General features: G+C 25.3%; 1 protein-coding gene across 4 annotated transcripts in view; it reads left to right on the top strand.

Annotated features, from left to right (window-relative positions):
* The window catches only part of LOC100209524 (uncharacterized), a 48,043-nt gene that overhangs the window by 11,987 nt on the left and 12,466 nt on the right, over positions 1-23,590 (top strand). For 2 of the 4 annotated variants that reach the window (XM_065795322.1, XM_065795323.1), the window contains exons 2-6: positions 1,665-1,955; positions 2,451-2,759; positions 4,649-4,957; positions 17,692-17,966; positions 21,228-21,537. In XM_065795322.1, coding sequence (XP_065651394.1) covers positions 1,665-1,955; positions 2,451-2,759; positions 4,649-4,957; positions 17,692-17,966; positions 21,228-21,537 — 1,494 coding nt within the window. The remainder of the gene's footprint in view (positions 1-1,664; positions 1,956-2,450; positions 2,760-4,648; positions 4,958-17,691; positions 17,967-21,227; positions 21,538-23,590) is intronic. The other 2 variants (XM_065795324.1, XM_065795325.1) reach the window with 1 other exon arrangement.

Raw genomic sequence — 23,590 nt, 5'->3', positions numbered from 1 at the left:
AAATTAATAGTTATTCTTTTATTTATTATTTATTAAAGCAAAATATATAGTATTAGATATTTATTTTAAATTAATGATAAAGATAATATTTAATTAATATCATAGAAAAAATGCTAAATTTTGCATTTGTTCTGGTTCTTCTGAGTATGTTGAATTTTGTTACTATGGATAAAAGTTCAGATTTGTGGTGGACCCCCTTACTCAAATCAAATCATAAAAAAATTTAGCAAACATGCATTTAGGATAAGATGAAACATTTTGGGAGTAGGGACAAAACATTTCTTTGGAATGAGAGCATATATACTATATAGCTCTAGCTTATCTATTGGGCACTCTTTTAAGTATACAATATTATACATGATAGTATAAAGATATTTTCTTTTTTCATATATATACACTATGCATATATATATATATATATATATATATATATATATATATATATATATATATATATATATATATATATATATATATATATATATATATATATACACATATATATATATATATATATATATATATATATATATATATATATATATATATACATATATATATATATATATATATATATATATATATATATATATATATATATAAACATATATATATATATATATATATATATATATATATATATACATATATATATATATATATATATATATATATATATATATATATATAAGTTTTTTTAACTCTTAGCTTTGAATGGAATGTCTCTGATGATGTCATAATAAAATAGCCACAAAGTTAAAAACGAGAGCTTTAATACACACTATATATATATATATATATATATATATATATATATATATATATATGTATGTATATATATAGAGTGTATACACTATATATGTATATATATATATATATATATATATATATATATATATATATATATATATATATATATATATATATATATATATATATATATATATATATATATATATATACATACATACATACATGTATGTACATACATATATAAATTTTTGTACTCTTAGCTTTGAATGGAATGTCTCTGATGATGTCATAATAAAATATACACAAAGTTAAAAATGGGAGCTTTGATACACACTTGTTCAGTTCAGTAATTTATTGACTAAAAGTTTAAGTTTAGGCTGTTTCAATCTATGTATAAGGGCTGTTTTAATCTACATGAAATATTATTGTATAAATTAATGTTTGTTTTTTTCATTCTTCTTCATCTTTTTTTTCTCTTTTTTTTAAACAATTCTGGCTTAAAGCTGGCATTTTAAAACTAAGAATATGCAAAGTATTTTTTTATAGGGTGCACTTAATTAGTCAGTAGTAATAATATCTAAAATGTTATTGCTGTAAGTATTGTTCCAATATTTGGACAACTGATTGCTGTGATGCACGGCACATTTTGAGTTTTAAAATACGGACCCAGACAGTTGCTTCAGGAACAAAGAAACAAAAAAATTTTTATCTGTTGATATGTATTAAATCCTCTACTAATAGCTATAGTATGATGTCATTAGTTATATTTTATTCAAGGCTTAGTACTTAAAGGTGTATATATATTTATATATATTAGTAATTATAAATATATTCTATATTAAACCTGCTATTAGATTTTTCTACAATTGAACTCTTTTTCCATCCTCAATAGTTCTTTAAATTTTTCTCAGTCACAAGTGGTTTCAAACCAGATCTTTGTAAATGGACTTCAATTATTAGATCAGGAAAGCTGCGTGACGGAATGAGCTCTGGCACATTTCACACGTTAGGAAGTACTCCCAACATGGAAACTTGTGTTGATTTATGTTGCAGCATGAATGTTTGTGGTGTTGCTTTTCGTCATAAGGGAAACTGCTATGGTGTTGAGTGTAACAGCAATAAAAGTTGTGATTCAATAGCAGCTGATTTCCAATCACACATGGATGCTGAGATTTCTCATGTAAGAGCAGGACATACTACAGGTTAGCGGTCTATAGATTTATCTGACCTTTTTACCAGGACATGATGATTCTATAGCAATTTCGTGTTGTTGTTTTTTTTTGTTTTATATTTTATATCTTGATATGTATATCAATTTGCATGTAAATTATAACCCAATCTAGTTCTAAGTGGTAGTCCTGGTATTTAGGTTGATCTTAATCAAGGCCGTAAACTTTTTGCTTGCTCTTACAAACTTTTAAGCTCCACAAATTAAACAAAAATTAAAAAGGATAGAAACTATGAAATAATAATAAAACTTGCAAGTTACATTTTTTTAGGTGTCTTGATTACTTACATGTATTCAACTTTCTGAATGAAAATTAGTTTAAAAATTTTTTTTTCTTTTTATATATATATATATATATTTTTTTTAAATTTTGTTTAAATAATGCTGCTTATTTAAAGTTAAAATATCTTTAAAAATTTAATTTTGTCATTAAAATAAAAAAAAAATATATTTTTGATTATGTTTTTAGTGAATGCAACAGAGTTAGATAAAGCAGGTAAGTGTCAGCCCAGTGCAGTTTTCAAAGAAGTGACCTTGAAAGGTGGTATTAATGCTGGTACTTACAAAGATATTGGTGGGGTCAGTACAATGGAGGAATGTCAAACCAAGTGCTGTGATTTTCCAGCTTGTGATTTAGCATTTATGTTAGCAGGAAGTTGTTATTTAGTAGGTTGTTATGATCAAAAACAATGCACTATGCAACCTGCAAAAGAAAGTAAATTTCATCCAATGATATCTTATGTTACTCGATGGAATGGTGAAGGTGTCAAACACACAAGTATTTTTTTATTTTTGCATCGTAAATGAAATGTTTCATTTATTCATATTAACTTTAGTTACAAATGGTATTTTTGTTTTCAGCTTTTTAGTTATTTTATTTTTTTGTTTATAAAATATGCAGGTATCTATTAACATGTGTAACTATTTACTTCACATACATCATGTAATTTCACATACATCATGTAGTTTTATTTAAATTTTATTTAAACATTACTAGTTTTTTTTTGTGTGTAATTTTTATCTAAAATATTATTTTATATCTTATTAAACCTTAGTTGTACTGATTTCATCATAAAAACTTAACTAAATTAAACAACCATTTTTTAATTAAAAAAAAAAGAACATTATATTTCTATTTTTTTTTGCAAATGTGAGTGAAAGTTATTATAATGTTTAAAAGCAATTTAAACAAGTCAAAGTTTACCCTTCAGTTCTTAAGTAGTTTTTCGAGTTCTTTTTTTGTGTGCATAATTTTGTTCAAATTTTGTTGTAGCAGTTTAAAACTAGTTATTATGTGTATTATTATATGTTGTTGATGTATTAGACTAGTGTTGATTAGATAAATAGTTAGGGTCAAATACATCTTTGTATATGGTAAAAATAGGCTAATTTGGTGGATCTGTATTTGGATTGTAATTGCTTAAAAAATTTATAAAGCATTTATATTTGTATTTGTATTTGATTTAAGTGTATTTGCATTTCCATAAACTAGGTTAACCAGTGTTTTTTTTGGAAAATAACAAGTGGTTTTTTTTCTTTTTCTTTTTAGTACTAAAATAAATAAAAAATTGTATTTGTATTTGATAAAATGTTTTTGACCCCCTATGAATAGTAAGCAAAATTTTAGCAAAAATTTAAGATAATGATTATTACTAAATGGTTCATTAAAAAATTTATGTAATTCAACTAAATTGGTGTAAATGTTCAAGCAAAACTTTATAGATTAGTTAGAAAGTTATTTCCCCTTTTTATTTACTGGCTTCCAATTTTATAAAATCTTTTTTGATGGAATAATACTTGGTTTCATTATTAAAATTTTTACTTTTTTAGAAATTAAAAAAATACGTTGTTTTGAGTGACTTTAATTTCTCAGTAGAGGTTAAACTGCAAATGATTAACCTCAAAGGTCAATTTTTGTTTTTCTCCTATTGCTAATTGTAATACATAATATCAGTACATATTGTATAATGTATAAACATTGTGTAATGTTTTAGCTTAGCACAAAATTGCTTTTTATGTTAAGCTATAATAATTTGTTTTGGAGTGTTCATAATGTTATCTTTTAAAATTTTGATAAAAGATTTAAAATATTTAAAATGTTTTCAAATTTTATTTGCTTAAGGGTTTATAATAAAAAGGATACATAGATAAAATTAGACTTTGATAAAATTTCAAAATAAGACCTTAATAAATGGAATTTCAATTCAAGTAAAAAGGAATAGCAATAATAAAGTTTTTTTTTTAACAAGTTGACTTTCAATATGGCTTCCAACCGCTCTATTTGTAGTTACTAGAAAACAAAGAAAAGAGTTAAATAACAGGAAATAAATACAAACTTTTTGTAACAAACTCTTTACCAGAAAATGTAAATACAATTTTTAATTGTATTAACAGTTTTGAGTTTCTCCAACCAAAATTCTTGTTGCATTGTTTGTTTTTTGCATTTTTTTTTAATGCCTAGTAAAATTTTTCCTGCACCTCATAGTTTTATCAGTATATAAAACAGCCAAACAACTTCTATAGTAATTTTTTCATGACATCATATATCTTCTAAAATATGATATCATTATTATAATTTCTTTTTTCATTTTCTGAGTTTTGATTTAACGAAAATCTCTTCATAAAATAAATTTAGAATTAATGATAGACAAAACAATTTTTTTTCAGTACTTCTGCAAGAAAAAGGAGTCCAGAATGTCTGTCCAAAACCTGTACCAAAAACTCATGTTACCCTTAAAGGTGGTTTGCAAGCTGGCGATTTTACAGATGTTGGAAAGGTTTCTAATATAGAGCAGTGTTATGATATTTGTTGTCAACAAGAAAAATGTAATCTTGCATTTATGCTCGGGCAAAATTGTTTTAGTGTGGTATGTAAAGAAAACGATTTGTGTGACACTGTTACAGCACAGCCATCAATTTTTAACCCACAAATTGCTTATGTTACTAGTCGTGAGAGAGTTAAAAATACAAAATCTGGTATTATTTATTTATTTGTTGCATAGTTTATGGAGTTTTATTCATATTCTAATAATTTATTTATTCATTGTTAATGCTATTTATTTTAAAGTAGTAAAGTTTCAAACTGACTGGGAAAACAATAATATAACTTATTATACAATTTTAAGTTAATAATTTTGTTAGAAATATAATGAATAAATAAAGTATTAAGAAAGTCTCTTGTTTTAAAGTAGTTTTGCTCTAATGTCAAACTTATTTTAGTTTTATAAATAATAATAAACCTATAAATGTTATAAACCTATAAATAATATAATCTATAAATGTTAATATTTTAATTTTAGAAAGTTCCTTTATAAATAACATTTAAAAAGAACTTTTTCTCAGTCTTTGTTTTTGTTTCTGTTTTTGTTTGTTTATTTTTGTTTCACACTTTCTCAAGTTTGTTTGTGTTCATTTCTAAATACAATAAAACAATAAACACAATTAACTTGTGCTTTTTGTTTTTCTTTCGGACTTTTTCATATACATATTTTTCTTATATATATTTTTCATATATAAACTTTAGAAAGTCACTCCTGCAGTTGAAAAATAATTAAAATTTGTTTTGGAGAGCAGGAGCGAATCCAGCATTTTTTGGTGTTTGAGCTAACTTCTAGGAGAAAACTCCAAACATTTATTTGCTTATGTCATATAAGGATGCTTTGCAAAAAATTGCGATGATTGGAGCCTAAGACAATGAAGGTCCCAAAATTTGAGACTCTCTAGCTACAAACCTGAGAGCAACAAGTTGATAAAAAATTTTTTTTCACTGTTCTTAACTAAATTGATATTCAATAATAAACTTTAAACTTCATGCAACCTTTTAGTGCTCAAAAATTATGACCATGTAAAGTTTGACCCCCCCCCCTACCTCCTGCCTTCCCCTCATCCTCCCGCCCCTTCCTCCTCAATGACATACTTTTTGTAGTAATAATTTTTGAATGCTAAGAAAATATTTCATAAAATTTACAATAAAGAATTGTAGAAAAAATATTTTATTAACTTGTTGCTCTCATGTTGAGGCACAAGCGCCTTAAACATGAGAAAAAATTCCTGACTCCAATCATTGCAGTTTTTTACAAATCATCATAGGATGTAAGTATAAACATATAAATGTTTGGAGTTTTCTCGAAGTCTGGAAGTTAATTATCTCAAACTCCAAAAAATGCTAAATTGGCCCCTGTAGAAAATATGTATATATATATATATATATATATATATATATATATATATATATATATATATATATATATATATATATATATATATATATATATATATGTATATATATATATATATATATTTATATATGTATATATATATATATATATATTTATATATTTATATATATATATATATATATATATATATATATATATATATATATATATATATATATATATATATATGCATTCATATATATATATGCATATATATATATATATATGCATATATATATATATGCATATATATATATATGCATATTTATTTTTACTTCTATGTTTTTAAAAGTGTTAATTACTTTGACCTGATTTGATACATGGCTTGAATCAAACTATGTTATAATTAATGGTTACCATAGAGTAGGTTTGGATAATATCAATTCACAGAGACTAATAAGTATAATATTTCTGCAATATGTAGCTGTCATCATCATATATCATATGATATCAGCTGTCTTGAAAAATAAAATTTTTTGAGTTGTTTTAAAACACTTTACTAACCCAAATAAACATTTTAAAAAAAGATTAAAGTTAACCAAAATTTACTATAGCAGTAAAACACAGGGTAAATTTAGGTTTAACTTTAATCAGGAGAGCACTGAGAAATATATACAGTATAATTATTTTTTAAATTATATTCATGTTATATATACATATACATATATACATATATATATACATTTTTTTAAAGTTTTTCATTAATTTCAAATCATATTTTATATGGGGCCATGTGGGCCGCTATCCTCATAGGGTTAATTTTTTTTAAAACTATTTGTTGTTACATCAATCTTTTAACTTTATGACTCTGAAGCATAAGCCTTGACTACCAAATCGCTGGTTTGAGTTTTTTATATAAAAGTTTTGAGTTTTGAAATTTTAAATTTGGGTTTGGATTACTGAATACAAGATTTAATTAAAATATACACACAAAATGTATATTATTATATAAGGTCAAATTTTTTTTTTTTTTTTTTACATCTCCGCTTCCAACAAGGCTGTAAGCAGCCATTATAAGAGATTGAAGTTACTGGAAGAGAAAAGATGAACTTTATGGAGCAAAATAACAATTGACAGACGACTTAAAAAATTGCAAATTATATGAATCAGGAAAGCAAGATGAAGGAAGAACAGTCACAGAAAAAGAATGAGACTTAATTGAATAATGAGTAACATGAAAATCAATTTTAGTAAATTTCTAATTTTTTTTTTTTTAATGTACAAAAGTACTTAAAACAAAAAACTTGGAAAATTTTCTGCATATTGATGACAACACTTTTAATGAGTCCACTATTTTATGTTTTTTCAGATTATCAGTCACTACTGAGCTCTCATAAAAATCCAATCAATTCCATAATTCACATCTGCTAAGGTTGCCTCTGTTGTGCTTTTCATTTTCCTAATTCTATTTTCTCTAAAATTCTCTCATTTGTTTTTGTATCGAAGGTTGTTGTCATATTTAGGCTTGTTCTTCAAATGATGCCTTTTATTTAAAAACAAGATCTAAATAACAAATTATTATTTTTGTTATTTTATTATTGACCATCTTTAAATATGTTTACAAAATAAAAATATGTTGTAAGGTTGCTTCTCTTTCTTGTTTTTAAATATGGTTGCTGCCCAAGCAAAATTTAGTTTTTTGTTCTATTAGCCAAAACTCAATATTGTGTAACTTGTCATTTATCAAAGTTGCATCCTTTTACATGTACGTTCCTAAAACTTTTGTTTATCTTTTTATAATATTTAACTTTTATTATTATAAATATTAGTATATTAATCTTTTTATTATATATAACTTTTATCTATCTTCTTATCATCAAACATACTCTAAAATCTTTAACTGTTTTTTTCTTTCTAACACTCTTTCTAACATTTTTTTTATTATGTAAAATTCAAACAGTGGTTACAATCTTGTAAAGTAATTTTGTAGAGAAAAAAAAAGTTATATTTTTAGCTTAAAATAATTTTTTTGATGTACACTAGGCCTGCCTGATTGTAGCCATATTGTTTGTACAAAATATATGCAATTCTTTTCAAATATATATTTATTCTTTTTCAAATATATTCAATATTTTTCAAATATATTCAATATTTCTGGGAAAGAGCTAATTATGCGCATAAATAAAAGGATAATAGCTAAAACTGAAACACAAGCATAAACAATAGCAAAGGAATTCAATGAAAAAGATATGTATGAAAGTTTAATATTTTTCTTGATGGAGTTGATTCTTTTATTGGGAAAACCTCCTCTGAAGATTTTTTGCCATTATTATTACAAATTATTGATTTAATTGACCATCTTGTTCTGTTATTTAATCGTTTTATCGAATAGTTAAATGGTGATTTAAATAATAAAAAAAAGAGTAGAAAGTATGTTAGATATATTTTTGGAGCTTTGACAAAAGCTTTCCTTTTATTATCATGAAAAATCTTCAAAATTCAGCTGGATCGATATTAATATATTGCATAGTAAAACCCTTGGAAGGCCAAAGTACGAAATTCCAAAAATTGTTCTAAAAGAGTTTAGATATTTGAGTTTTTCTTGGAATGTTACATCACAAATTTTTGAACAGTGCATTGCAGAGTAAATGACCTTGATTTAAGCAAAACAGGTTGTTTTAGCATTATCAATGACCAGGAAATAGATAAATTATATGTGAATACATTTCTCGCCACAGTGCAGCAACTGGGGAACCATTATTATTTGGTTTCACAATTCACAAAAGTTGTTTCGTAAAACATTGGCTATTGTAATAAATGCATAAAATAACAATTAAAAATATTTATTTTCAAAGTTGATAATTATGTATCTTTATTATTTGTCTAATTATTTATGTTGATAATTATGTATGTAATAAGGTAATTTTGTTTTAAGTTTAAATAGGTGGCCAAAGCAAATCATTGCTTGGGATAATTTTAACCCAGTGTTATTTAAAGTTGAGATTTTAGTCTGACAATGTCAGGCCCTTAAATTGACCCCTACATGTATGTCCAAGTGAGACCAGCCATTATTGAGGTAGAAAATTTCTACTATATTTTATGCACCATATTTAAAATTAGTCTTGGTCCTGCAAAAAAAAATGAACTGTAAATAGTAAAAAAACCTTAAATACCATTAAACTTGTGTATACCTAATTAAAATAAACTCAAAACTGATAATTTAAATGCTATACATTTAAATTATTTAAAAATTCAGTCTTAAGACATTTTTTAATATTGTTTGATGTAATATTGACCTGGGTCAATGTTATTGCATGTAATTGGGCCAAAGTCACCTTTTTTTTTGAATCCAAGTTACAAAAGAGTTATTCATCAATAAGCTTCAAAAACTAACTTGATTAGTCATTATAGATTCAAAATAAATTTATTGCTTATTTCGCTTAACCAGAATGCAGATGTAAAAGTTTACACTTCAAACACCTAAAAAAAGAGACAACTTTAGATGCTCATATAAAAGTGCTGTTTATAAGAAAATCATAAAGGATCATAAATTATAAATAAAATAGAATAAATAATAAAACAATCATTTCGCAAATTTTCATAAAAGATAAACCTGCATACCTTGCATTATGAATATGATACTTTACAGTGTGAATATAAATCAAAATAAAATAAACCAAACTTTGTTTAGGCCAAAGTCACCTCCCAGGTCAAAGAAACCTCTGTTTATAGTGCTATAAAAAGTTTAAAAACAGACACTTTTTTTCAAATTATCATTTTTTTTTCAAATTATTATTTTATATTTCATACTTAATATATAAAATTAATATATTAATAAATAAAAATGCAATAAATTATTTAGATGTTTATTTTGATTTTGTGCTCCTAAAGTCTTAAAGTTATCCCAATCAATCTTAAGTCAATCTTAAAGTTAAACACTATTTAATTAAATTTGAGGTTTTTTACTTTTTTATCAGCTTCAATAGTAGGAATAAATTTGATAAACGGATGCAATGCAAACCTAAGTGAAGCACCAGTAACAAAAGAAAGAATACTTGCCTATGAAACACACTCTCTTCTGCCACTAGCAAAAGTTGTTCATAGTTTTACATTGAAAATAAATTTACCTCTCTGACATATTTCACAAAATTAGAATAAATTTCTTTTTCTTTAACTAAAGCTGTCAAACCTTGAAAATTTTGGCTTCAATAATTTCAAAAGCATTTTTGCAGTGAATTGTACTTTTTATATTCTTAATAAATCAAGTAACTATGGAAGTTCTTTGAAAAGCCTTATCAATTTAAATTATTATAAACATTTTTGTATGTTAGATATAAAAAACCCAAGTTTAGTGATCTTATTAATAATGCTTTCTGGTAAATATGTTGGTAGCTGTTCTCCTTGAAACAGTGATATACCAATGAACAAACCTACAAAGTAATATACCTCAACAAAAAGTTCTCACAAACCACTATTCAATAATCTCTTGTTAATCATTCCATTACATTCTTTTAGCCACTTCTTCCTTAGACCACCACAATCCTTAGTTAGTTCTCCCATAAAATCAACTTCAAATGTAATTAAAAAATTCTCAATGGATTCTGAAAATGCTGACATTAAAATACTTTGTCGATCAATAGAATTAAAGTTTGCTTCAGAATCTTTAGACATGTTTTTAGAAGTGTTAGCTATGCTTTCAATATCTAGAACTCTGCCTTTCAACATTGTTTTTTTAAGAAATCTTAAAATTTCAATTGGATCCTGAAGATGATTTTCTTTAATTTCCTCAATACTTTTTCTTTCAAAACCAATTTCAATAACTTTTTCTTTACCAACTAATCCTGAACTGTTTGCTATAAATGAAGCTAATAAAAGTTCTTTAATTTCCTGTGTATCATAGTTTTCAAAAATAATTTCATTCACCTTTTCTTGATCTGGTAACTGTTGACTGTTTGCTATTTTATTGTTTTTGAAATCAATTTCAATAACTTTTTCTTGACCAGCTAATTGTAAACTGTTTGCTGTAAATAATGGTAATGGACACTATCATCATTGTAACCATGTATTAGTTGCAAATATAAAAGCCCTTGTCCAGCAAATTTTTTTTCAACAGAATAATAGTAGTCTATATCTGAGCATTTATTTAACTTTGATATTTTTTTTGTGATACTTTAACAAAATCAAATTCATCTGAACCCAATAAAGGAAATTTATCATGCAATGCCTCTTTAATTTTCTCTCTTATTACTTGTTCATTATCAGCTTCGTTAATAATTAAAATTCAATTGGCAATAACAGAATCCCACTGCAGGAATTGTTCTTCATTTTTTTTTAGATGAAATTAATGCAAGTTTTAAAGTTTTGTCATTTTTTTTTTGCTTTATTTTGATTGCCTATTTTACAATTATCTATTTGGCTGCTGTATTGTGCTGATGATCTTATTTTATCGTTTCAATTAAGGCGCCTAAATAAACTCGATGAACCACTTTCATTGAGCATTCCTCTAGCTCTTTGTGATCTAGAGGTTATTGTGAGTTTTGACTGTGGCTTGCTTGCATTTGTATTTTGAGTTGTGCGAAGAAGGATAGAAGCTTCCTTTAACAAAGAAGCAACTTTACTATAACCATCCTTGTCGTAAATATTTAAAACTTTGCTATAACTATCCTTGTCTTATATATTAAAAATTGATTTAAATAAAGCAGAAAAACACAAAAAAAAAATGCTTTAAAAAAAAAAAAAAATCATGTTTTTTTTTGCATTTTTTTGGTGTTTTTCTGCTTTTTTTTAAGCAATTTTTTAGATTTTTTAGGAATAAATTTTGAAATTGTTTTCCTTTATTCTAGTATATTTTTAGCATATGATCTAATGATCATTTACTAAAAATATACTAGAATAAAGGAAAGCACAATTACATGTATAAAAAAAGCACAATTACATGTATAAACACTAAATTAACTTGTATTTTTAATAAAAAAATTAAATTAGCTATATATCTAGGCATACTGTATGGAAATGGTTATTTGTCATGTTGTACTTCAGAGGTTTAAATAAATGGATAAACATGTTTTTATTTATGCCCCCTGTATAGAGAACTTAACCATAATTGATTACCAATAAGAAGAACAAGAAGAAATCACTCAATAATTTAAAGATTTTTTCTCTATATATTTATGTGTATATAGACATTATGGTGCCTTTAAACTCCTTTAGGTAGTTTGTGTTAATCCTTTTTTAGATTCTATTATCAAAAAAAAAAAATGAACTTCTATAGGTTTTTTGATATCTTTAATATAAAGATGTATATAAAATTTCCCTTAATTTGAGTACTTAGTTTATCAATTTTCAAAGAATTTTTTTTAAAACAGTATTAGGGACTTGTTAAATTGAAAATGAGCTTAAACATGAACTAAGTATTGGACAATTAAACTTAAATTAGACTTAAGTTAATGAATATTTATATATATATATAAATTTATGGCAAATATGGTGGTTTTTTTTACGTATATTTGGCAATATTTCCACTAAATTTTGCTGGGGCAGGGGGGAGGGCAAATTGCTGCCCACATTTTTTTCCAAGCATAGTCCCTGATATATATAAAGCTTTTGACAAAGTTCGGCTATCTGGTCTTCTCCATAAGCTTGCTTCATATGGTGTATCTGGGAAAGTTTTTGAGTTTCAAATCGTTTCTAACTGTTTTATTGAAGTCATACTGGAAGGCCAACACTATTCTTCATTTCTAGTAACTTCTGAAGTACCTTAAGGTTAATCCTAGGTCCTATTTTGTTTCTTATTTACATTAATGATCTTCTAGACAATCTTATATCCAAAGTAATTCTATTTGATGATAACTCAACTCTGTACTCCTGTCTTGACAATAAATCTTTTCTTTTTGATAGCTTAGAACAGGCAGCTGATCTTAATTCCCATCTCACTTCTGTAACAGATTGGGGCTTACAATGCCTTGTATATTTAAACTCTTACCAAAATCAGTTATTTACTGCAAATAACTATCCCAATACTGTTGACATTCCTATATTATTAAATGGCAACCCTCTCACTGAGTCCTCGTCTTTAGGTCTTCTTGGATTATTGTTTACTATTGACCTTTCATGTAATCCATATATTCAATCAATTGGTGAATTAAAATCTGCTAAGGTTGCTTCTTGCCATTTTATCTTTACAAATCGCTTATTTGTCCCTGTATGGAATACTGTTGTCATATTTAGACCCGTTCTTCTAATGATGCCTTCTCTCTTTTAGACAAGGTCCAAAAATGCATTGTAAACGTAGTTGGACCCACTCTATCTGAGTGGGTCCAGCTAAGTCTCTTTTGTTTACTGTATTTGTGCCTGCATGTTTTAAAATTTTTTATTTGTCTAGTTTCTTTCCCTGCATTTCAACCCTTTAGAACTCTCTCCTTATTTTCGTGTTTTCCTGATTCACACAATTTTCCAAATCATACAATATATATATATATATATATATATATATATATATATATATATATATATATATATATATATATATATATATATATATATATATATATATATATATATATATATATATGTATGTATATATATATATATATAAAATATATTTATTACTTAAATTTTAAGAAATATTTAAAATTTTTAAAATTATGGTTTTGTCGCTTTATTAAAATCAATTAATGTTAATTTGCTGTTAAAGTGTCTCAATTCTTTACATACTGATATCAAATATACAGAAGAACTATCGAAAATTTCATATACGAAAACCACACTGTACCAGTTTTTAAACTTTTTATACATCACAGTTATTCTACATGATAACAACATTATTGAAACAGATATTTTTTGTAAACCTACAAGTTCCCATGATTATCTAAATTACAATAGCCATCACCCTAAACATTCAAAGGAAAACATACCTTTTACATTGGCTAAACAGATCATTTGTTTTGTATTTAATCCAACAAAAATGAAAATCAGACTTCAACAACTAAAACAATTTTTAGTTAATTTATAGACAATAAATTAAAATCAATTTTTGAAAACACTTCTATTGTACTATCACAACGCCAACCAAAAAATATTTTAAGACACATAAGTACATCAGTTTTTCATAAGAAACCAGTTTTAATTAATGATGAATGCAAGGTTTTAAAATGCGTATCAAAATGTTGTAAGTTATATACTATGTATCTTCAGTTTGTTAACCATTTTACCACATCATCTGGTAAAGTATGGTACATTAAAACTTCAATAACATGTAGTTCGAAAAATATTATTTATTTTCTATCATGTAATGGATGTGATGGAAAAACAAGATACATTGGTAAAACTAATAACCTAAGGTTAAGAACTAATCTACACATCTACACATGCAGAATAGGTATTAGCTCAGATAAATTTGATCAGCATGTTTTTAATTGCCATAAAAATGAACCTTTTTTTAAATTATTTCCATTGTTAAAACTCTCAAATGAGAATTTACTTCTTATTTATAAAGCTCACCTACATAAACAGGGACATGACACAATGAACATATAAACGGAAAGTAATTATTTTCACATTACTTTTAAAATTTTCTTACCAACAAGAATCAAGTTATAATATATTTTTGTTAGTTATAGTTTTTTTATATAAACCTTAATTACTTCCTTTTTAAACTTTTTATAGGAAGTTCAATATAAAGAGTTTTTTATAGTTTTGTAAATCTCATACACAGCTGAAGATTTTATATGAAAGACCTTCTGTGTTAGAGAAAAATTTAGAATATTTGTTAAAATTTAACTAATAAATATATTTCACTCATCTTATTTTGAATAGTTTTTCTTTTATTACCTGGAACTTTTACTCATATTTGTTAAATAAAAGTTTTATGCTAAGCATAAAACTTTTATCTAACAAATATGAGTATATATTTGTTAAATAAATATATATATAAATAACAAATATGAGTATATATTTTATTTAACAAATATATATATATATATATATATATATATATATATATATATATATATATATATATATATATATATATATATATATATATATATATATATATATATACAGTGGCTTGTCATATTATTAGACTTGTGAAAAAAACTAAAAAACACCACTAAAAATTTTTGCTCCTCACTTAATCTTTTACTCTTTTATTATTGTATAGAACGTACGTTGTATAGAACCGTTGTGTGAAGTGTTTCTTTCTACAAACAAAATTATCGGAATACCTCGTTGCAAAGATTATTTTGTGACTAACAATTATATTATATATAAAATTATTTTTTTTATGGATAAGTACACAATCTTATTAAATATTACCTTCTTTTTCAGCAATGGGGAGGGCTTGTGATATTTCTCCACGAAAACTAGGTGAAATTCGTGGATTATTAAATTATACAAGCATGTCACAATATAGGACAGCTGAGATACTCAACATTTCTCAAAACAGTTAAGAGAGTGAAGCAAAAACTTGATTTTTACATATCTTTACAACCTGCTTGTAAAGGTACTTGTAGTAGAAAAAGGTTAACAACACTCAGGAGTGACAGAAAAATTAGGTATATTTGTCTACAACAAAGAAAACACCCTGTCAGCTTATTGAACAAGATTGTCAATGAACAGGGAATTGATATTTCCCAATGTACAGTCCAGAGACGTCTTTAATAATTTGGTTTAACTTCACATTGGTCAACACGTAAACCACATAAACCAAAGTTAATATCCATTATGGAGAAGAAACATCTTAACTGAACAAAAATATATAAAAACTTAACAGAGGATGACTAAAAAAAAGTAATGCTGAATAAAAATCTTTAATTGTAAAGTTTAACTTGATTTTGGTATCATTTTAAACCTTATTTGTGTTTTTTAGGTTTTTTTTTCAGATGAGAGCATTTTTCAGGTCATGAGTGACATATCTAGCTTTGTAAGAAGAAGAGTGGGTGAAAAATTTTACTTAAATTGCATTGTGTCAAACATAAAACATCCTACATCTGTCATGGTGTTGTCGGTAGTTAATTTTCAAGGTACTGGAAGGCTGCATATAATAAAAGGTACAATGAGACAAGATCAGTATAAGGAAGCTCTTAATAATAGACTAATACCACAGTTAGCACGATGGTTCCTAAATGAAGAAAAACACATTTTTATGCATGATGTCACAAGTCTAAAACTATTACAAAGTTTTTGAAAGAAAAAATTATTGGTGTCTTGGATTGGCCTGGAAATTCTTTGGCTTTAAATCCAATGGAGAATGTATGGAAGCTGCTTAAGTGAAAAATGGCCAAAAGTACAATAACAATACAGCAGAAATTGATTGAAAAACTAATATATGTGAGGAGCCACAGTGAAGAGCTGCAAACAGCGGTTAAAAAGCGCATTTTGAGTATGCCACGCCGCATACAAAGCGTAATTGCAGCAAAGAAACATCATATAAAATATTAGCTATTTAATTCTATCATGATTTTTTTAAATTATTTTCTATTATCTGTTAAATTTATGTATTTGTTCTTGAAAAATATTGATTTTTATTTATCCATAGTAAAATGTCCTTAAATGATAAAAAATAGTCAAAAAAATCATATTTACTACATAATTTTGTTATTTTCTTGTTACGTCTGATAATATAATATATATACATATATACATATATATATATATATATATATATATATATATATATATATATATATATATATATATATATATATATATATATATATATATATATATACATATATATATATATATATATATATATATATATATATATATATATATATATATATATATATATATACATACATACATACATACATACATACATACATATATATATATACACACACATATATATATATATATATGTATATATATATATACATATATATATTTATATATGTATATATATATATATATATATATATATATATATATATATATATAAACACACACACACACACACACATGTATATATGTATGTATGTATGTATGTATGTATGTATGTATGTATGTATGTATGTATGTATGTATGTATGTATGTATGTATGTATGTATGTATGTATGTATATACCAAAGATTAAAAGTAATTAAATATAATAAATGTAAATAAATGTTATTATATAACACTAAAGCCAATTATGATTAAATTGAGGAAGATTTTTTAGTTATATTATTTATTAAATTATGAAGTTTTTATACAGGACTGCTCCAACCGTGTTAGCCTTTAAGCATACCAAAATAAAAAGAATGTCAGTAAATTTCGGTATTATTTGTCCTATTTAAATCTAAAATTAAAATATGAATTAAGATATTGCTATTAAAGTTAAATGTATGCTTAAAAAATGAATTTTTAAATATTCCCCCCCCCCCCAAAAAAAAAAGACCTCTTTGTTTTTTTTTTCAAAAAAAAGAACCAAAAAAACACGATACATCTCTATATACTCTAAAACCCAAGTTCAGAAATGTATAATGTTAAATGTTTTTATAAATTATAAAATTTATTTAAGGACAATTATTTTAATTACTATTTTTAGATCTTTTTTTTTTTGCATTTAGATATTAGCAGACCTCTAAAACCAGCTACAGGTGTTGCAGGCGATTGCCCTGTAACTAAAGTTTTAGATCATATGACTTTGAAAGGTGGTGTAGATGCAGGAGCATATAAGGATCATGGTAAAGTTAAAGATATGGACATTTGCAGAAGAATTTGCTGTGAAATGACAGAATGTCATTTAGCCTTCATGCTTGGTTCAAACTGTTTTTCTGTGAAATGTGCTAGTGTAGATGCATGTCGCGCTCAAAAAGCAAAACCTTCTGCATACTATCCAAAGGTAGTTTTTTTTTAGTTTTCTTAAATGCAAATGTTTAATAATAGTACAAAGAAAGAAATGTTCTAAAAAAGTTTTAAGAAATGTGAAATCATAATTACCAGAAAGTAAAATAAAAAAAGAAAGTAAAATAAAGACGAGAGATTGTATGATTGTAAATTAGGTGGTTTGTAATGGATTGTAAATTAAAAGGTTTGTGATGGATTGTAAATTAGAAGGTTTGGGGAGGTTTGGGATGGGTGGTTTATGGTTGTTTGGTATGGAAATTTTTAGATAAGAGGTTTAGGGAGGATTAAAAGAGTGTTAAAGGAATTATTTTAAATACTTTAAATTTTGGTAGTTTAAATTTTATGAATGCCATAACTAAAACCTGCCTTTGTCAACAATAACAGGGCACTATATATGTACATTTCCTGGATTTTCTCCCTATTTAAGTCAGTTGATGTATGTACATTCCAATGTATATTTTTCCTATTCAAATCAGTTGACATATGCACTCATTCATTTAGTTACAAAATATCAATTGAATATTGTTAAAAATATTATTATATTTAGAGTTAAATTACAGTTACAAAATATCATTCATATGCAAAATAACAACTTCACTATTATATACATATCATATTTAAAAGATATTTTTTCTTTAATAATTTGTGGATACTAAGCATTTTTGTCTGGTCTTTTATCTGCCCACGATACCCATTAAAGTTAAATATTCTGTTTGGTGTTTTGACAAATCTCCTGAACTGTTAATCATCAATGTTGCTATATCTGTCTTATTTTTGTGTTGTAGTCATAGAGCGCTTACCTCATATGTGAGAGGCTCAGAGTTTTATCCCCACTGCATCCCTGGTAGTACTGTGATTAACTTTTTTCTCCATGTAGTAGCCTTGTTTCTCAAGGTTTGTGTTTCGGAGTTAAAGAGTTTAGAGAGGATTGCAACTGCAACTGAAGTACCCTCCTCAAATGTAATGGTCTTCTTGGCTTTTGAGTAGGTGAATTAACTTAAGTGAATTAACAACAACAAAAAATTTGGCATAAATATAAGTTTCTTATTACAAAATTCTGTGTTTATTTCAAATGGAAATAGAAAACTAGGCAACACAAATCATTGTTTACATACCTGCTTTACAAGATTTCCCACATTTATGGCAGAAAACAAAACTCAGACTTTTATTTTAAGAAAATTTCTCTTATAATCGTTATGTACACAGTCAATGCGTTTTTAATATTGTTTGGTGTATTAAAACTACTGTGACTGCACAGTGATGGGTGTTCATAAAACTACAATGGCTTTAAGAAAAGGTAAACAATATTTTTTTTCAAAGGAGAAAAAGTTATAAATTAACTTATTTTAATTTTGTGCATCAATTTGGATTTGATTTTATGTGTTAAAATTTTTTTTGGCATAAACCCATTAGGCACCCCTTCCCCACTTGACACCTGCTTGCCCCGGTCCTACTTTCGAAGATGTGTATGCATCAATATCATCAGCAATGATGACTGAACTAGAGAAAAAAGATGTACATCCACTCTTAATTGAGAAATAGATGACATCATGTTTTTTTTTTTTGAAAGAAAAAAAAAAAGATGTCATCTATTTTTTGAATTTATATTTTGAATTGAGAAAAAGCACATAATGGCATCAAAAAATATATTTATCAAAAGTGTGGTTCTCAAAAAAAATGTTTCTGGAGGTTAATCTGTTATCCCCAACCCCTAAAAAAAGTTGCCCTACTCATTTTTGTTTTGTTTATTAATCTGAAAAAAAAGGAAGTAACAAATAAAGAATTATTATTTAAAAATTTGTAAATGGACTAATCTAAAGCTGTCACACATTTACTTTTTTATATTAATTTGTTAGAGAAGCATGATCTCAATTCAAAGCATACATGGCAAATTTTATTTGAATTACAGTTACTCATAAATTTAAGTCTTGTTCTTTGCCTAAAGCTAAGGAAATTAGTAACAGTGATGATTCAAAAGAAATAGTAAATTTTCCAAATCTGAAAACATATCAGACATGTTGAATCCAATAAATATTTGCTCATCACTGTTTAGCATATTAAAGTCACCAAACAAGACTAATTATCTAGCACTTATACCTTTCTAAAATTAGCAATTTTTCAGGCTGGGATCCTTCATCAATTTTTCATAAAGTTTTCTTTCAAATATAATTTTCTCGTATATAATAACTCACTAAATGGAAATTTTTTATATGTTGGCAATCATACATTGCAAAAGTTTTTTTTCTGGACATCCTTTCAATTTCTGAGTTTTATGAAATTTTTATGTGGTACATTAGGTTTTCTATTATATATCTAGTAGAGCATGTTTGAATTAGTTTTAGCTATTTTTAATAGAAATGATAAGTGAAAATGTTTGTAATGAAGTAAGTTAAATTTTTGTTTATTCTTTATATTTTTTGAAAACTCTGATTTGTCTAAATTAGTAAGCTGAAAGTTTAATATTATAAGGCGTTGGGACAAAAGCAATTTATTAAAATGATAGTTGTCAAATTTGAAAGTTAGTAATTAAGATGAAATAAAAATAATGTTAAATTATTGAAAACATACCTTTAGCTTTTGTTTTTTACAAACTCATTGGATGAAACTTTTACAAAAGTTTGCAGTCAATCACCACAACATTTATTACCCTGAATTTTATTTTTGGTTTAAAAGTTACTTGCCACTGCAAGGTCCATGCTGTCAAAGACAGGGACATCACATTCACGATCAACTGTGTAAACAATCAACAGTGATGTTCAAACAGGTGTTTAACTAATTTTCTAATCGAAATGAAAAAAATGTTATTATTAACACAACCCATCCACCTACTAAATGATGCTAAGCTTTGAGGTGAGAAATACTAAACATGGGTTTTGTCACTTATGAAAAAAATCCACTTACCTTGAAGCTCAGCATCATTTAGCATTGATCCATCACTGTTAATATTTATTTAGTATATGGTTAATAAAAATAATTACTTAATTTTGTATTTATAATAATAATAATAATAATGATAACAACTAACTATAATTGCAATTATGTTCACAGGTTCAGTTTTTGATGGTGTCAATAACTTTATCTATAAATGTAGAAATGCCAAACTTTCTTACTAGTGTACTAAAAAGCTTTGCTCAAGATTTTTAAGCAGAATGCTTTATTGTTTTATTTAAAATGTTTAAACTTTTAGTTCAATATTTTTGAATTTTTTTTGCATGTTTAGTTGGTGTTTAAAAGAAAATTTTTTTATCTTCTTTAGATATCCTATATCAGAAAAGTTGGAACTAATCAACTTTTACGAAGCACTATTCCAGTTTCTTCACATAATGCAACAATAACAGCTAGCATACCTGCTGTAATAACTCATCAGCTCAAAGTCCCTCCAGTGACCCCATTAAACTCACAGGTTGTTCACTCTGTTCCTCAATTAGGAGCTGACTTGACCCATGCTGTTCATATTGAAGCACCATTAAAAGAATCAACTCAAAATATAATACCAGAAAAGAGCAATGATCATTCTTCTGCAAATGTTCAACAATTCGCTGTTGTCGCTACAAATTCTGTTAAAGGTTTGTATTTATTCCTTTTTTTGGTATGTTATCTAAACTATAGCACCCACAAAGCACCCACTAATAACTTGATAATAAATTTCTTGAGAAAAAATAGCTTTTAAATCTTTTTATTTAAATATTAAAACTTTTTTTTGCTATAAATTTTTATAGTTGTAGTAGTGCTGGTTAGTTTTTTTTTTAAATTGAAAATGTTTTTACTGATGTAAAACTTCCATTGAATCTGTTGTAACTTTAGTTATACTCTGTTGAATTCTCAGGGTATTATAAACAAGCAAAATATGTTTAGACTTTAGGTGTTATTGGAAACAATAAAATCATGAATACTAAGTATGATATATAAGTTGCTAATCCAAGATCACCTTTGTAAAGATCCATTTGGTTGATATAGTATAAAGTATAAAATAGGAGCTTATAGACCTTATTAATCAAACAGGTAAAGCAAGAGCCAAAAATTTTATCTTCTTATAATATTATATTTAATTAAATATTAATTTTGGAAACCTGTCAAAGCACAAATGTATGGAAACATCAACATTCAACTTTAAAAAAAGATGTTTTTAAAACATTTTATTCATTTAAACACTCACTAAATAGAACATCTCAAAGAAATTCAAAGTTTATCTTAACAACCACTTTGAAACGCCAGTTTCAAAGTGGTTGTTAAGATAAACTATTTGCATAAACAATCAAGTTAAACAATTTCTAAACCCAAATTTAGAATCGATTTAAATTGTAGCTAAAGCAATAAAAAAAAATTTAATAATAATAATTAAAATTTTTTTAATAAGAATAAAATTTTTTTTAGCAGAAATAATGAAATAATGCATTTAGAATCACTTTTTAATTAGGAATCTGTTCTTAATGGTTAAAAACATGCAAGTTAAACAGTTTATTTTTTATTAGCAAAACAACTTCAAGTTTTCACACTAGTTAGTCAAGTTTTTTTGTTAATTTTTTAATAAAACCTAAACCTCAATAAGTGTAAAGGTAATAATCAGATTAAAATCACCAAGCTTAACCATGTAATCAAATAAAATCAATGAAAAATTAAAGGAAGCAATTAGTTAAACAATAGTTTTTCAGAAAAGTAATTTATTTAGATCTAGGCTAAGACCTTAGAGCCTAAAATAGATAATTTATTTAGGCTAAGACTTTAAAGCTAGATGATACATACTTGACTTCAATAACTAATAAATTTAATAATATAACTAAAGAATTATATAAGGAAGTATTAAATAAATCATATAAAGAAGAAATTTTTTGAAATTTTGCTCTCTAAGAAGTGTTATTTCAGGCAAATAAAAATAGCATTCTACCCATATGTTTGCTCTTCACTAAAATGGTAAATTAATTGTTTATGCTATACCTGTAAAAAAAGCTTTAAAAATATATAATTAAGATTTAATGTTTAAAGTTTATGATGCCTTGATACATGAGTTCTCATTTTTTAACAAAATTTAACAATTTATTTTTAATTTTTGATGCATTCATAAGTTGATTTTTGCATGAATACAAATTAGAATTTTGTTTTAACCTGTCAATGTGATGGTATGGAAAAATTAAAAAAACACAACTAAAGTCTAGTTTTCAGAGACAAATTATTATGCAGTTTTTGATGCAAATCTTAGAGTTTTAATGTCACATTTTAAACTTTGTCATACTGCATGTTTTTAAAGAAAAAATGCAAAAGTTTAGAAATAGCCATGCTTTAAGAGTAGTGCAGAATTTTAAATATATATATATATATATATATATATATATATATATATATATATATATATATATATATATATATATATATATATATATATATATATATATATATATATATATATGTATGTATGTATGTATATATTTGTATATTTTTTTCTTTTAATATATGCACACATCTTCATGTATACATATTTTTTGTAGAGATTAGTTTGATTGTTTTGACACCAGTTCATCAAGTCAAGTGATATATCATTACCTCTAAACATAAATACAATAATTTATACAGAGTCCCTGTTACCAGGACTCTTTATAAATTATTGTATTTATGTTTTGAGGT

This window comes from Hydra vulgaris, chromosome 04 (genome assembly GCF_038396675.1).
Source record: "Hydra vulgaris chromosome 04, alternate assembly HydraT2T_AEP".
Taxonomy (NCBI): Eukaryota; Metazoa; Cnidaria; class Hydrozoa; order Anthoathecata; family Hydridae; genus Hydra; species Hydra vulgaris.
The sequence above is the reverse complement of the archived record's forward strand: the minus strand, read 5'-3'. Positions and strand labels throughout refer to the sequence as shown.